The sequence below is a fragment of the Acomys russatus genome, chromosome 26 (assembly GCF_903995435.1).
Source record: "Acomys russatus chromosome 26, mAcoRus1.1, whole genome shotgun sequence".
Taxonomy (NCBI): domain Eukaryota; kingdom Metazoa; phylum Chordata; class Mammalia; order Rodentia; family Muridae; genus Acomys; species Acomys russatus.
In genome coordinates this window covers 35,292,358-35,308,036 of record NC_067162.1, presented here as the reverse complement: position 1 = coordinate 35,308,036, position 15,679 = coordinate 35,292,358, and the positions used below count along the sequence as shown (strand labels likewise).

Genomic DNA, 15,679 nt, shown 5'->3' with positions numbered 1-15,679 from the left:
GTTAACCTGGCAGGGGACACAGACGGGTGACAGAAAGGGACTAAGTGGTGGTGGCGAATGCAGGGTGGAACATCCTCCGCTCCCTAGCCTCCCCTGAAACATGCATCACTCGGATTTGACCCAGCATCTCACCTCCTCCAGGCTTGTGATTTCTGCCACTCTTTTAGTCCCAGCTCAGGGCTGCCAGCCCGTGTTCTGACTTGGAGACTCACTTCCTTGGCTCCAGGCAGCTGCTGAGGTGCCTTGAAGTCATTTCTTGTGTGTGAAAACAGGGCTGGGAGTCTTAGGACTGAGGACAGCAGGGACAGCATGCTTGGTGGGTCTTCCTTTCCTGGCTGGTGGCTGAGTGGCAGCCTTGCTCTTACATAATCCCCGTCTCTCTCCTCCTTCTTTTCCCAGAGCTAGACTTCACTCTGAGCAGCTGCAGTCGGAAGAAATCAGAGAAAGCGCCACCCAGCCCCAGATTCCAAGAGGCCTGCTGGGGACTCCCTTCCTCCTCCTCCTGAGACCCCAAAGCCACCGCCTCACACCAGCTCCTGAGCTGCAATGGGACTGGCAGCCGCCGCCCCCTGGCTATCCTCCGCCCTGTCAAGCAGATAGGGCGGCAGCTACCCCAGGAGTATCTGCCCCTTCTCAGCCTAAGCCAACCCTTCCTGGACTTGGTGGCCACCTTTGCTGACCTGAGGCCATGTAGGCCCTGGCTCAAGTCTCTGGACACACTGCTGGGGACAGTGCTTCTCCTCTCAGGGGGGCACCCAGTGCACCATCATGCTCTGGGGACTTGCCTGGCTATACTGTGAGTACTTGGGGGGTGGGGTGGGGTTGTACCTGGGAATCCTGTCCTGGGAGGCCTTAGTGGGTGGATGGGTGGTTCTATTGTAACCATAGCAACTAGGGCAGCTCTTGCTGGTAGGAAGTTGAGATGATTCGATGATTCCCTGGAAGGGTTGTGGGCAGCCTCAGACATGGGCGGGGGAGGGCGAAATCCATGGCCACCCTCTGTTCTGTCTGCCTCAGGTTCAGATGCTCAAGCTGAGTGGGCACAGCAGATGCAGGATGGGGTAGGCTCTGGGGTGGGTGGCAGCCTCTCACCTCTGCAGTTTCATTGGCTCAGGGGAGGCAGGGTGGGGACAGACAGAGGTGGTAGAGAGAGGGTTTCCATCCTCCTGGGTGTGGCTAGTGGGGGGGGGGTAGGGAAGGCTCAACACTTGGGAAAGAGGAGGCCTGGAGGGAGGTAGTCAGACAACAGGTCAGAAATAAAAAGCAGACAGAAAAACAATGTTCCTGGTAAAAAAAAAAAAAAGTTGAAATGAGGACAGAAATCCAGAAAGGACCTGGTGGGGTGTCTATGCCTGCTGGTTGGGAAGCCAGGCTGAGACCATCACAGACTCCAGGACTCTGGAGCAGCCACAAGGCTATTGGAGAGTTATCATCACGACAGGGACCCCCACCTGCCTTGCACTTCTGATGTCCGGTGTGATTTGAAATTAGGCATCTGGGAGCTGAACCCCAAATAAATGAGGGTAGGGCTGGAGCCCTGATGGGAGGGCACCACAAAGAGTAGATAGTGCGTGGGTACCACTTCTCCACTTAGAATGAGGGAAGGACCCAGCCAGACCCAGGGTTCTGGAAGCTTTCACATCTTCGTGAAACCGTGGAAGCGGCATGGGCAAGGGTCCTCTTGAGGAGGATTCACAGTCTAGGTGGTATGCACACTGATAAAGGTGATGGGGGGTGGGCAGTGCTTCAAGCAGAGAGACCTGTGTGTTAAGGCTTAGAGGTGGGATTGTGAGGGGCTTGGCTGGAAAGGCAGGTCATACCTGATCAGGCTCCTGAGGCCTTGAACACTGGGTCTGCTTTGTCACACAGAGTACAAGTGGTACTAGCGGATTATCGAGTCAAGGGTCAGGCCCTTTGTCGTTGTTGTTGTTGTTTTTGTTTTTGAGACAGGCTTTCCTTTGTGTAGCCCTGGCTGTCATGGACTCTCTTTGTAGACTAGGCTGGCCTCGAACTCACAGTGATCCTCTGCCTCCCAGAGTACTGGGATTAAAAGCATGTGCCATCACAGCGCAGCCTTAGTTTTATTATTTTTAATTATATGTCTGTGTGTAGGTATGCACATGTGAGTGCTAGTGCCCTAGGAGGCTAGAAGTATTAGATCTTCCCTGACATGGGTGCTGGGAACTGAACTTGGGTCCGTCTAGATGAATAGAAAATACTCTGAATCACTGACCCACCTCTTCAGCCCCAAATGATTACATTTGTTTACTTAACTGTGTTGAGGGGAGGGGAGGGGCGCTGCCACGGTCAGAGGAAGGAGACTCAGTTCTCTCCTTCCACTGTGTGAGTCCTGGGGATTGAACTCAGGACTTCAGGCTTGGTGGGTGAGCCATTTCACTAGGCCTGCCTGAGGGGAACTGAGACTGAAGAAGAGTAGCTTCAGATGGCATCTCTCAGGACTTGGCAGGGACCAGCTGGGAGAGGTTGGCAGGGCAGGGCCCACCTTGCGGGGGGGCCATGAGGGGGTAGTGAGGGGACGGTGGGGTGGTGGTGGGGGCGGTGAAGAGGTGGTGGTGAGGGACTTGGAGGATGTTGTTACCTTAACATGGTCACCACAAATTTGTGACTCTGTTAATTATTTTCCTCCTAGTTCTGGGGACTGGAGGTCTGAAATTGGGTGTCACTGGTCACCATAGCCTCTGAAGGTTCTGGGGGAGCGTCTTTCAGCTTCTGCTGGTTCCCTGTGCTCCTTGGCATGTCACAGCCTTGCCAGTTTGCATACTGCCCACATCTGCAAGGCCTTTCCAGGAGCTCTTCCTCCCGGAACATCAGCCCTTGGATCTAGGCTCTTCCTATGCCCAGGACAGCCTAGTAACAAGAGCCTTTGTTTTAATTACACCTGCAAAGAGCCTAGTTCCAAATAAAGCCATTCAAAGATTCCAGGTGAATACGAATTTGGGAGGAGGGTGCTATTCCACGCATTTTACAGGCTTACATTGGTCAGTAGGGGTGGAGGTGGCATGCTTCATGTATTCCTGCAGAAATGCTTACCTTTTTGGGGGGCCACAGATCCCCCTCTCCCCCAACAAGCGTCTGGGTCAGGGAGAGCTGTATACCTCAGCTTGTGCTTCCATCTCTGTGTTCTTATCTCTGGAGGGAGGAGGTGACAGGAAAGTCTCCTGGCTAGGGTCAGTGGAACATTAGCTGTGTGGCTCCTAGGATGCAAAGTGTGTAGGTGACGGCTAGTCTTGAGCTTTCAGCTGTGCTCTCTCTGCCTGGTCCCCAGTTTCTCTGGTGGAGGCAGCAGAAAATACACTTACAATTAATGTGTGGCCTGGCTGCAAGTGCATCTAAGCTAGGGGAAGGCAGGTCACCTATGGACAGGCTTTTCAGGGGCAGCCTACTCATCAGCCATGCCAGGCTCAAGTACTATGGTTTTTCTAAGATCATGTCATTACTTTTGCCTTCTCTTGCTGTGATAAAACACCATGGCCAAAAGCAACATGTTGAGGAAAGGGTTCATTTCAGCCTACAGTTGTAGCTCACCATGAAGGGAGTCAGGGTGGGAATTGAAGCAGAGACCACGGGAGTGCTGCTTACTGGCTTGCTTTCTATGGCTTCGTCATCCTGCTTTTCTTTCTTCCCTCCTTCCTTTCTTCCTTCCTTCCTTCCTCCTCTTCTTTCTCCTCCTCTTCCTCCTCCTCCTCCTTTTTTTGGTTTTTCAAGACAGTGTTTCTCTGTATAGTCTTGGCTGTCCTGGACTCACTGTGTAGACCAGGCTGGCCTTGAACTCACAGACATCCACTTCCCTCTGCCTCCCTGAGTGCTAGGATTACAGGAGTGTGGTACCGCACCGCACCCTGGCTTCAGCCTATTTTCTTATAAGGTCTAGAATCCAGGGGCGGCACTTCCCCTGGTACGCTGAGCCCACCCGCATCAACCATTAACCAAGAAAATGCCATACAGTTGACTACAGGCGATCTCATGCAGGCATTTTCTCAATTTAGGTTCCTCTTTTCAGATGGTGTCAACTTGACCAAAACCAACCAACTAACCAAACAAACCCAACAGGATAGACCTGGGGACTTTCTTGAGGACACGTTTGGTAAAGCTAAAGGCACTACATAGTCCCTGGGGTGGACCTGGAGGAGGGGGAGAGAAGCTAAGAGGGGGTGCATGGGCCAGGTCAGTGGGGACACAAAGACAAAAGTCTTCAAGGTGGCAGGAAGTGAGTGGGGGAGAAATCCAGTTAGTGAGGTCTATTTCTAACAGATTAGGGAGGTAACTCAGCCTGCCTGGCTGTCTTGACCAAAAGGAAAAGGAAAGAGAAGAAAAAAGGAAAAGAGCCAGGCCTAGTCGCGCACGCTACTAATCCCAGCACTCTGGAGGCAGAGGTAGGCGGGTCGCTGTGAGTTTGAAGCCAGCCTGGTCTACAAAGAGAGTCCAGAGCAACCAAGGCTACACAGAGAAACCCTGTCTTGGAGGGAAAAAAAAAAAAAAAAAAAAAAAAAAAAAAAAAGGAAAGAAAAGAAAAAAAAAAAGGCAATAAGGATAATTATTGTTTTTGACGATGATGACAATAATAGAAACTAAACTGGGCATGGTGACACACCCTTAATCCCAGCACCCAAGGAAAAGAGGCAGGTGGTTCTCTGTGAGTTCAAGTCAGTTTGATCTACACAGAAAAGTTCCAGGCCAGCCAGGGCTACATAGTGAGATTACAGCTCAAACAAACAAACAAACAAACAAGCAAAACCCAGCAACAACAACAGAAAAAAATAAAACCTAGAAAACTGGGGAGGCAGAGGCAGGTGGATTACTGTGAGTTCAAGTCCAATCTGGTCCACAAAGCTAGTCCAGGACAGCCAGGGCTACGTAGAGAAACCCTGTCTCAAAAAACCAAAACCAAAACCAAAACAAAACCTAAACCAAACCAAACAAACCAAACCAAAATCTAGAAAACTGACTGAAGAACATCTAGAAAGATGTTCTAGAGCATAAGGACGGTTGTAATAATCTCCCACAGATATTCAGTATATTTATTTGCATCCCATTTTCCAAAGCACAGGCAATCTATTAATAAAACTGAAGTTATTCTATACACTGCTGATCCTGTTGGCTCAAGCTGCCTTACGGGGGTCATTAAACATATCTGAAGTACTCCCCCTTAACATACATGACTGTGAGCAGTGTCCCAATAAATATATAAATAAATCTTTTTTTTTTTTTTTTTTTTTTTTGGTTTCTCTGTGTAGCCCTGACTGAAGTAGTTCCGAATTTGCTTTGTAGACCAGGCTGGCCTCGAACTCACAGAGATCCATCTGCCTCTGCCTCCTGAGTGTAGCACCATGCCCGGCTTAAATAAATAAATCTTTGAAGAGAATAATGATACTGCTTAAGTCTTTGCCCATTAATCTTTCCTGTGTGTGTGTGTTTCTAGTTTATGAGTTTAGTGGGCCAAAGCCTTAGTGGGTCAAAGGTTGTAGAGTCTAAATCAATTTCATTATTAAATGGGTCAAATGTATTTCCAGGCTGAGAACTCTTTTGGCAGCATCAGGATTATTAAAATGAAATCGTCTCATAAAAACCCTTTTTATTTCCTTGTCCCTGGTCGGCTTTGTGTATATCTTTTTCTCTGGTTACAGATTGCATCCGGTTGTTTTCACTTGAACTTATTTCTCTTATTCGTGAGGTTAGCCCTTTGGTGTCTCTTGCCTTTTCATCTTCTTGGCTCCTTATTCACATCGATTGTGAATTCAAATATTTTTTTCTGTTCAAGCGTACAGATCCCAAGGGCTGTTTTTGAGGCCACAGTGTCACCTACTGGTAATGGCTGGTACTGTTTCAAAGGACGGGGCCGGATTCTGTTATTTAGCATCTCAGAGCGGTTAGACTGGAAGGAGCTGTAGACCCGCGGGTGCATCTAGCGGAGAAAACCAAGACCACACAGATCACAGAAGAAAGTCTCTAGGCCAACAAAAGCCATTTTAAGATCTGGAACTAGAATCCTCTAAATGGGAAAAAAGTCAAGCAACAGCTTTGAAAACCTGTCACCCCAGACCGGGGCTGGGGTGCTCTGAAACCGGGAACTCTGCTAACCAGGGCTAGGGTGTGCTTGCTGTTCCAGGTGACAACCCCTCCTTAGGGCTCTGGCCACTTGCCTTTCCCATGAGCACTTATCACCCTTGAAAATGGATGGTAATGGATACGGCTCCACACTCAGGGGGTGCGAACACAGTGCCCGGCGTTCAGAGGCTCTTGTTGGGTGTATCCCATAGGTCTTGGGATCCTTCTTGGCGTGGCTTTGGGGAACGAGAATTTGGAGATGTGGACTCTGACCCAAGATAAGGAGTGTGACCTCACAGGCTACCTTCGGGTCAAACTTCAGTACAAGAACCGGCTTCAGTATATGGTAACTCGAGGAGCGCTAGTGGGCCCCTGTCCCCGACCCCAGGGCTCGCCTGCCTGAAGGGCGCTAGCTCCCACCTCACGTCTACATCAGCTCCAAGGTTACACTAACCCCCTCCACCGTTCTCTACCACATAACCAGTGTGTGTCCATGTACCTGCCCTCCTACCCGCCCCCCGCCGCCATCTCCTTCCCTGTCCCCCCTCCTTAGCTGACCTTTAAGTCTACTTCCATCCTACTCCTCGGGAAAGGGCCTCCAGGGACTGACTCATCTCAGGATCTTAAATACTTAGTAATAGAGGAGACAAAGACCTTCCAGTCAGAAAATGGGGTTCCTTTTGAAAGCTGGAGATGCCCATGTGCTGTTGCAGGCTTTCTACATGGCTGGGTTTGTTTTTTGTTTGTTTGGGGTTTTTTTTTTTTTTTTGGTTTTTTGGTTTTTCAAGACAGGGTTTCTCTGTGTGTAGCCTTGGCCGTCCTGGAGTCACTTTGTAGACCAGGCTGGCCTCGAACTCACAGCGATCCTCCTGTCTCTGCCTCCCGAGTGCTGGGATTAAAGGTGTGTACCACCATGCCTGCCTTGTTTGTTTGTTCCTCTGGGGAGAAGTTGCTCTTTTGTTGCTGTTGGATTGTATTTGTTTGCTTGTTTTTGTTTTTCTCTTTTTTTCTTTTTTCTTTCTTTCTTTTTTTTTTTTTTTTTTTTTGAGGCAGGGTCTCTCTGTATCAGCCTTGCCTGTCCTGGACTCACTTTGTAGACCAGGCTGGCCTCGAACTCACAGCGATCCACCTGCCTCTGCCTCCCAGGTGTTGGGATTAAAGGCATGCACCCCCATGCCCGGCTTTCTTTCTCTTTTTGATACATACTTATCTCAGGGACGCTTTGAATTTATTATGCATAGGTGACGGCCTTGAGCTTCTAATCCCTCATACAGTGCTGAGGTCTTGTGTAAAGCCACAGCCTTGTCTATGCCAGGCAAGCACCCCAGCAACCGGTTACATATATAGGGTGTCATCATGTTGCACAGGCTGGCTTTGAACTTGAGATTTTCCTGTGTCAGCCTCCTGAGTGCTAGGATTACAAGCACACACCCACCAGCTCTATAGGACTATCTCTGAGACTATCTTTATTGAAATGCAATTCATATACCATAGAGCCCACTAACTGAAAGCGTACAACACAGGCTGGTGAGATGGCTCAGTGATGAAAGGCACTTGCTTCACCAGCCGGGAGATCTGAGTTCAGTCCCCAGATCCCGCATAAAGATGGAAGGAGAGAACCAACTCCTGAAAGTTATCCTTTGACCTCCACATCAGTACATGCCTACACACACACACACACACACACACACACACACACACACACACACACACACACACCTGTCGTTTTTAGTCCAGTTGTCCAGAGCTGTCTTCTCAGCCGAGGACCTGTCTGTCATCTCATCACACTGCTAGGCTGGGTTCCTCTCTTGGGGGGGGTGGGGCTCCTGTCTAAACAGTTTCTGCCTCAGATCTCATGGTTTGTTCCTGTTCCTCCCCAGAAACACTACTTCCCCATCAACTACAGGATTGCTGTGCCTTATGAGGGGGTACTCAGAGTCGCCAACATCACAAGGCTGGTGAGGACCGTTCCTGGGACAGGGAGCCGCTGCCTTCCATGATGTCCTCAGAAGCGTGTGGGTCTTGGCAGGTCTTTTCCTAGCCATCAGGCAAGCCTGCCACTAACCTAGGCCCAAGGTGTTTGCTGGCCACATCGGGTCACTTGTGGTTGCTCCCATGCAGTGACAAATCCATGGGGTAGCGGGGTGGGGTGGTCACAACCCAAAGGCCTCTCTCTATGCTCGCAGTTCAGTGATGTCCCCTGTCCCTGCAGCAGAAGGCCCGTGTGAGTGAGCGGGAGCTGAGGTACCTGTGGGTCTTGGTGAGTCTCAACGCCACGGAGTCGGTGTTGGATGTGCTGCTTGAGGGCCACCCATCCTGGACGTATCTTCAGGAGGTTCAGACATTGCTGGAGAATGTTCAGCGGAGCCTCATGGTGAGCTGTGCGCATGCGTGTGTGGGTCTGATGGGCACCAGCAAAGGGCTGTGAAGGGAAAGTTCTCCCACGTGCTGGGAATGTGGGACACAGGAGGAACTCGATTACACGTGCTCTCCTTTTTTTTTTTTTTTAATTTGTATTTTTAAATTTGAGATATTTTTATTTTATTTATTTTGTAACCCATTGAATCCAATTAGTGCTGTCTAACTGTCTTGTGCAGGTAACCAGAGCTGTGGTGAGTTCATGGGGGGTGCAGCAGGCACCATGAGACAGCATTACTTATTTATTTTTGTATTTTTCCTAGTAAACATTGCCACATGACCCATGGAAATCTCCCAGATGAAGTCGAGTCTTTTTTTTTTTTTTTTAAAGATTTATTTATTATTATGTATACAGTGCTCTGTGTGCATGTATACCTGCAGGCCAGAAGAGGGCATCAGATCACATTTATAGATGATTGTGAGCCACCATGTGGTTACTGGGAATTGAACTCCAGACCTCTGGAAGAGCAGGCAGTGTTCTTAACGGCTAGGCCATCCCTCCATCCTTTCTTTTAACTTAATCAGTTTACAGACTGATCCCATTAAGACAGCATTATTTATTTGTTTGTTTTGAGACAGAGTTTCATGGGGAAGCCTGGCCTGGCCTGAAACTTGCTATGTCAACCAGGCTTTGCCTCTGGTGTCCTGAGTCTTAGGCAAGCCAGGAAATCCTCTGACTTGATTTCTGCATCTGAAAACTGAGGCTCCTTTAGAAAGGGGAGAAGAAAGAGAGGTGGGATGACAGGAAACTTGAGAGTTTTGAAACTATTCTGGGTAAGGTGGTAACAGTGGGTCCCATGACGTTACACTTTTATCAAAAAAGTGCCAAGGGTGAGCCCTAATAACCATGACTTAAGTTTAGGAAAAAAAAAAATGGAAGGAAAAAGAGATAGCCTGGCATGACTGTAATCCCAGAACTCTGGAGAAGAAAGATGTTAAATTGGAGGCTAGTCTGGGCTACACAGTGAGATTCTGTCTCAAAAGCAAACCCAAAAACCATCTGATCAAACAACCAAAAAAACCTCCCGGGCTGTAAAGTGACAGACATGATCACATGTCCCCACCCCGACACCCACCCAAGGCCCTTGGTGTGCACCTGCTGGGGCACACAGTTGTGCTGCCCTGCTCAGCCAGCTGTCCGGCCTCCCCAGCCCATAGCCAGCCCATCTGACACCAAGTTGGAATCTGTGAAGATGAAAGAGCTTGGGGACAGGCGACTGTTTTTGCAGCTGTTTGGAACCACTCCTGGCATGGTTCTCCAAGTTCTTGCTATGAAGGTCACAGGAATTTGCCCTTTTGTGCTCGTGGGAAAGATGGGTGCCCTGGGCAAGATGGGTGTTGGGGCAATATGGGTGCCCTGGGCAAGATGGGTGTTGGGGCAATATGGGTGCCCTGGGCAAGATGGGTGTTGGGGCAATATGGGTGCCCTGTGCAAGCTGATGTGACTTGAGGAAGAGGCCTTTCCTGCCTTTGTTTTACCCAGAGAACAGATTCTGAGAGGCTCACGGGATTGAGGCCAGTGTGGGGAGTGTGTGGCCTCAGGCCTCTGACCTGGTCCTGGGCCCTCTGACTGAAGCACTGCACAGAGGTGGTTTTATTATTTAAATGTAGGCATTCATGCCCCCCCTTTCCCTTCCCCTCCCCGCTGCTGGGGGTTGAGCCAGCGTACTGGAACTCCTACTATTGAGCTATACCTCAGCTCTGCAGCCAGCCTTGGAGATTTTTTATTATTTTTATTTTTTATTTTATTTTAAAAAATGACTTATTTATTTTATTTGTGCTGGTGTTTTATGTGCATACATGTCTGTGAGAGGGTGTTGGATGCCCTGGAACTGGAGCTACAGACAGTTGTGCGCTGTCATGTGGGTGCCAGGCATTGAACTCAGGACCTCTGCAAGGGTAGCCAGTGCTCTTAACAGTTGAGCCATCTCTCCAGCCCCTATTTTTATTTATTTATTGTTATGTATACAGTGTTCTGCCTGCATTTACACCTGCAGGCCAGAAGAGGGCATCAGATCACATTACAGATGGTTGTGAGCCACCATGTGGTTGCTGGGAATTGAACTCAGGACCTCTGGAGGAGCTGTCAGTGTTCTTAACCTCTGAGCTATCTCTCCAGCCCCTTATTTTTATTTTTTTGAGATAGGGTGTCTCTGTGTAGTTTTGGCTGTCCTTGAACTCTCTCTGTAGACCAGGCTAGCCTGGAATGCGCAGCCTGTCTCTGCCTCCCAAGTACTGAGATTAAAGGCATGAGCCACTGCCTGGCTTTTGGCCAGCCTTTAATCTTTCTTCTTCCTAATGCTGTTAAGAATCTGTGACTAGGGCCGGGCGTGGTGGCGCACGCCTTTAATCCCAGCACTCGGGAGGCAGAGGCAGGCGGATCGCTGTGAGTTCGAGGCCAGCCTGATCTACAAAGTGAGTCCAGGACAGCCAAGGCGACACAGAGAAACCCTGTCTCGAAAAACCAAAAAAAAAAAAAAAAAAAAAAAGAATCTGTGACTAGCCGGGTGTGGTGGCGCAGGCCTTTAATCCCAGCACTCGGGAGGGAGGCAGAGGCAGATGGGTCTCTGTGAGTTCGAGGCTATCCTGGTCTACAGAGTGAGTTCCAGGACAGCTAGAGGTGTTACACAGAGAAAGCCTGTCTCAAAAAACAAAACAAAACAAAACAAACCTCAAAAAAAAAAAAAAAAAAAAAAAAAAACCAAAAAATAAATAAAAGAAAAATTTTACAAAGAAAAAGAATTTAAGAAAAAGGCAACTAAAAACAAAGTCTTCTTCAGTGGAGAGCGAGCATGGAGGCTGTGCCAAGAGGGAGCACAGTTTATAATGTAAAGCGTGCTGTATTGACTATTTTTAGTTTATAGTGTTAATTACACTCACAGGGTTGTGCATCACCCCCATCCATTTCTGGCACTTTCCATCACCTCAAGCAGAAACTGTATACATGAAGCAGTCATTTCTCACCCCCAGTAGCCTATAATCTGCTTTTCCCCCCATTATGTATTTGCTTTTTTTGGGGGGGGGAGGACAGTTTCTTTCTTTCTCTTTCTTTCTTTTTTTTTTTTTTTTTTTGTTTTGTTTGTTTTTCCAGACAGAGTCTCTCTGCGTAGCCTTGGCCGTCCTGGACTCGCTTTGTAGACCAGGCTGGCCTCGAACTCACAGCAATCCGCCTACCTCTGCCTCCCAAGTGCTGGGATTAAAGGCGTGCACTACCACTGCCCAGTGGTAGGTACAGTTTCTAAGATGGGTCACGCACCATTTGCCCTTTTGTGTCTGGCTTCTTATTCTATCTTTGGCCATAACTTTTCTAGGTGCTGTAATGAATTATCTCAAACTTGGTGGCTTACCCCAAATTGTATTTTCTCAGACTGCTAGAAGTCCAGAATCGAGATGTCACAGGGCCAATTTGCCCTGGAAGGTCCTTACCTCTCCCAGCTGTTGGTGGCGCTACATACTCCTTGGCTAGAGGCGGTTTCAGGAGGCCTCCGCCTCACTCTTCACCTGGCCCAGTACCTCAGTGTCTTCTTGACCTTTCACTATAAAGATCCTAGGGCTGGGGATATCAGAAGTTGGTCTAACATGAATAAGGCCCTACTAGGTCCTGTTCCCAACACTGAGGGGACAAACCACCAATTTGTCATTGGATTTACAACCCATCTTATGTACACAGTGATGTCAACTTGAGCGCCTTAGTTATGTCTACCCAATTTCCAAGCGGGGTCACGTCCATGGGGATTGAAGGCTAGAACTAAGTGTATTTTGGAGGGCTTGGGGCACAAAGTTTAGCCCAGACACTTTGAGTTATTGCACCTTTGGGAAGATTGTCCTTTAGCTCAGGCCATACCTTTCCCATGATGCCTCTCCAGTCTCCTGGACTTCCAGGGCCAATAGCACTCATCACACTGTCCTTTTTCTCTCTTCTTTCTTTTTCTTTTTCCTTCTTTTCTTTTTTTTCCCCTTTTCTTTTTTTGTTGTTTTTCAAGACAGGGTTTCTCTGTGTAGCCTCAGCTGTCCTGGACTCGCTTTGTAGACCAGGCTGGCCTCGAACTCACAGCACCTGCCTCTGCCTCCCGAGTGCTGGGATTAAAGGTGTGCGCCACCATGCCTGGCTTAGTCTTTTTGCTTTCTGATGGGCAGTTTTCCCAGGTTGGCTGGCCATCATGCATTGGCTTGTGCCACAAGAAAGTCCCAGTCCAGCTTCCTCCCTGTCCTGGCCAGTGTGACTATTTTCTGTCGCTAGAGAAGCAGAAGCCTCTGTGAGAGATGACAGCTGGGACCCTCACGGCCTTCTGGTCCCTGGGAGTCCTATTCTGTTGAGACAGCTCCAGGGTAGACAGCCACTGTCGCTCTCATGTAGTGGGGTCTCTTTCCCGTTACATGTCCTAACAGTTTCCTTTCTCCCAGGATGTGGAAATCAGCCCTCAAGTGGAAGCTGTGTTATCTCTTCTGAGTACCCCAGGCCTAAGCCTGAAGCTGGTGCGGCCCAAAGCCTTGCTGGACAACTGCTTCCGGGTCATGGAGCTGCTGTACTGCTCTTGCTGTAAGGGGCTTCCCGTGGGCGGGGCTGACAATTGTAGACCAAGGGATCTGGGCCCAGGTTTGTGGGCAGAGTCCACACTGTCTTGAGGATGCCCTCTTTTCCTGACTGATAGGCTGTTTCTGGAAGCTGGGCTGGGCCCTGAATAGGGCGACAAGAATGTGTGGTTTGAGCTGGGCAGCACTCGGGAGGCAGTCGGGAGGCAGAGGCGGGCGGATTGCTGTGAGTTCGAGGCCAGCCTGGTCTACAAAGTGAGTCCAGGACAGCCAAGGCTACACAGAGAAACCCTGTCTCGAAAAACAAACAAAAACAACAACAACAACAACAAAATGTGTGGTTTCGCTGTCTGGCCTAAAGGGCTTCCCACCCCACCCCTTCCTTTCTGTCTCTTGCAGGTAAACAAAGCCCCATCCTAAAATGGCAGGACTGTGAGCTGCCGAGTCTCCATTCCCACAGTCCGGGGTCCTTGACGCAGTGTGCAGCTACCAACATGTACCCTTTGCCTCAGCAGCCCCCCACGTCCCTGCCCAGTTCCCCTGGCTCGAGGCATGGCCTGTTGCCCTGAGCGGTCCTGTGTGTGTGACCCTGGGTCGGGCCATTGGACGTGTTTCAGGAACTGGCCTGGGTCTGAGACTTTCCTAGATGGTGGTAGGTAGCCCTTTTTTCTGGGAAAGGTATTTTGCCTTTTCTTCCACAGCCAGGCTCAGTTTCCTGCCTTTTGTACCTGTGGTTATCACCTGGAGCCTCGGGGGAGGGGTGTAGAGGGGGAGGCTGGTTGCTGCTCCCACCGCCACCACCCTACCCTAACCCCATCTTACCCCTAACCGCCACCCTACCCTAACCGTGGCTGGTTGTGAAATCTGAAAACAGTGTTGGCCCACAGGTGGGTGCCCAGACCCAGGGTGCCACATAGGATTCCAGGACTCTCTGGGGGCTTTCCAGTTGTGCTGAATGTGGGGTGCAGGGCTGTGGACTGACCAAATGCCATATCTTGCCACAACAGTGCTCTTCCGGTCCCCTTTTTTATTAAACAGCCACTTGTTTGGTTTGGCTTGCTTTTGTGACAGTGAACCTGGAGGGACTGAGTTCTGGAGACGGAAGGGTGGTATTGGGTCTGGGCCTGAGGGTCTGGAGCCTGTAATGGGCAGAGCCTTACTGTCGGCCGGCCATCGAGTACTTGGCTCTTCCTGTCCAGTTCTAGGTCCTGACTGTCTCAGCAGAGCTGAGGAATACCGGCTGGGATGTTGAGGGGCCTCTCTGACCATGTTTGTTCCCTCCCTCTGGCTTCCTCCACAGTCCTCATGGGAGCACTTCAAAGACCAACCCAGGGACCTGCCCAAGCTTCCCCTCCCGCTCCTGCACTTGTGTCAGGGACACCTGGCTTGGAGCCCCAAGCCTGGGATGACAAGGGCCAGGGGCCACGGGTAGGCAGCAGAGCAGGTGAGCGAGGCGGGGTGTTAACTACAGTACCACTTTATTAATACTGGTATCTTCACAGTGCATTTGTTACTTGTAGCAGTGACTATTTAAATCAAGGGGAGGATGGAAAAGGGGGTGGGTGGGAAAATTTATCCAAAACTTGACAGAAAGAAAAGAATAAAAGTGGTTCTGATTGGATGGGAGAATGGGAGGTTTGGGGGTGGGGGGAAGGGTGAGTAGGAACCAGGAAGGGTGGCAAAATAAATTAAAAAAACAAAAAAACAGCCGGGCGTAGTGGCGCACGCCTTTAATCCCAGCACTCGGGAGGCAGAGGCAGGCGGATCGCTGTGAGTTCGAGGCCAGCCTGGTCTACAAAGTGAGTCCAGGATGGCCAAGGCTACACAGAGAGACCCTGTCTCGAAAAACCAAAAAAAAAAAAAAAAAAAAAAAAAACAAAAAAACAAAAAAACAAGTTAACAGCACCAGAAAAGTTACTTCAGTCAAAAGACACAATTGAAAATAATATTTTGCTGTACAAAATGAAAAATAAAATGTATGTGAAGAAGCCCCCAAACCAAAGTCTATGACGCAGGATGGTTGGCTCGGATCCCAAGGGTAGGCCTATGTGAGAAGTGGGTACTAAAGGTAGGTGGCAGTAGGGAGGATACTTGTGGGTCAGACAAGGGGTTGGAGTATGTACAGCCCTGGAGGAAACAGGAAGGCTGAAAGTGGGGGTGGGCACACCACCCCATCCTCTTCCTGGGAAGTCCCTGGCCTCCCTTCCCATCAGGGCCTGGAGCCCCCGGAAGGCAGTGAGCACATCCCCAGACCCCCCCCTCCTCTAGGACCCAGCCACACCCTGGGTGTAGGGGCCACATCTGCCCACACTGCATCCTGCATCCCTTTCCATCAGCCCTGATGGGGAAGGTGTAGCCAAAACGTCACCCAGGGTTCCACCGGTCATTTGCTTTCCTGGACCCTATACTTGGGGCTCTGGTGACAACTAAGTTTGGCGAGCCAGGTCTCAGACCCTAGAGATAATTCTCTAGGAGCCTCAGGGGCCCTGGAGGCAACTCCATCCACATGCAGGAACCCCTGCCTCACCAGACCTCCTGGGCTGCCCTGGGAGAACCCATGCCATGGGCCCAGGGCAGCCCCAACTCCATTCCACGCAGCCCACAGATGTTCTCTGGACTCCCTGTGGGGTGGGGGAATGCTGCCAGCTTTACCCGTACCTCT

At 49.9% G+C, this 15,679-nt stretch overlaps 1 protein-coding gene across 2 annotated transcripts; it reads left to right on the top strand.

Moving 5' to 3' along the window:
* The first annotated feature begins 491 nt into the window (after window positions 1-491).
* Il34 (interleukin 34) lies at window positions 492-13,824 on the top strand. Of its 2 annotated transcripts, none has more exons than XM_051169000.1 (6): window positions 492-796; window positions 6,279-6,412; window positions 7,947-8,024; window positions 8,282-8,440; window positions 12,889-13,024; window positions 13,417-13,824. In XM_051169000.1, exons 1-6 carry the CDS (start codon window positions 769-771, stop codon window positions 13,584-13,586), a joined length of 705 nt encoding a protein of 234 aa, XP_051024957.1. In that variant the 5' UTR covers window positions 492-768; the 3' UTR covers window positions 13,587-13,824. The 2 variants fall into 2 exon arrangements, with proteins under 2 accessions (XP_051024957.1, XP_051024956.1); XM_051168999.1 differs by having other exon boundaries at window positions 8,279-8,440.
* Window positions 13,825-15,679: the final 1,855 nt, after the last annotated feature.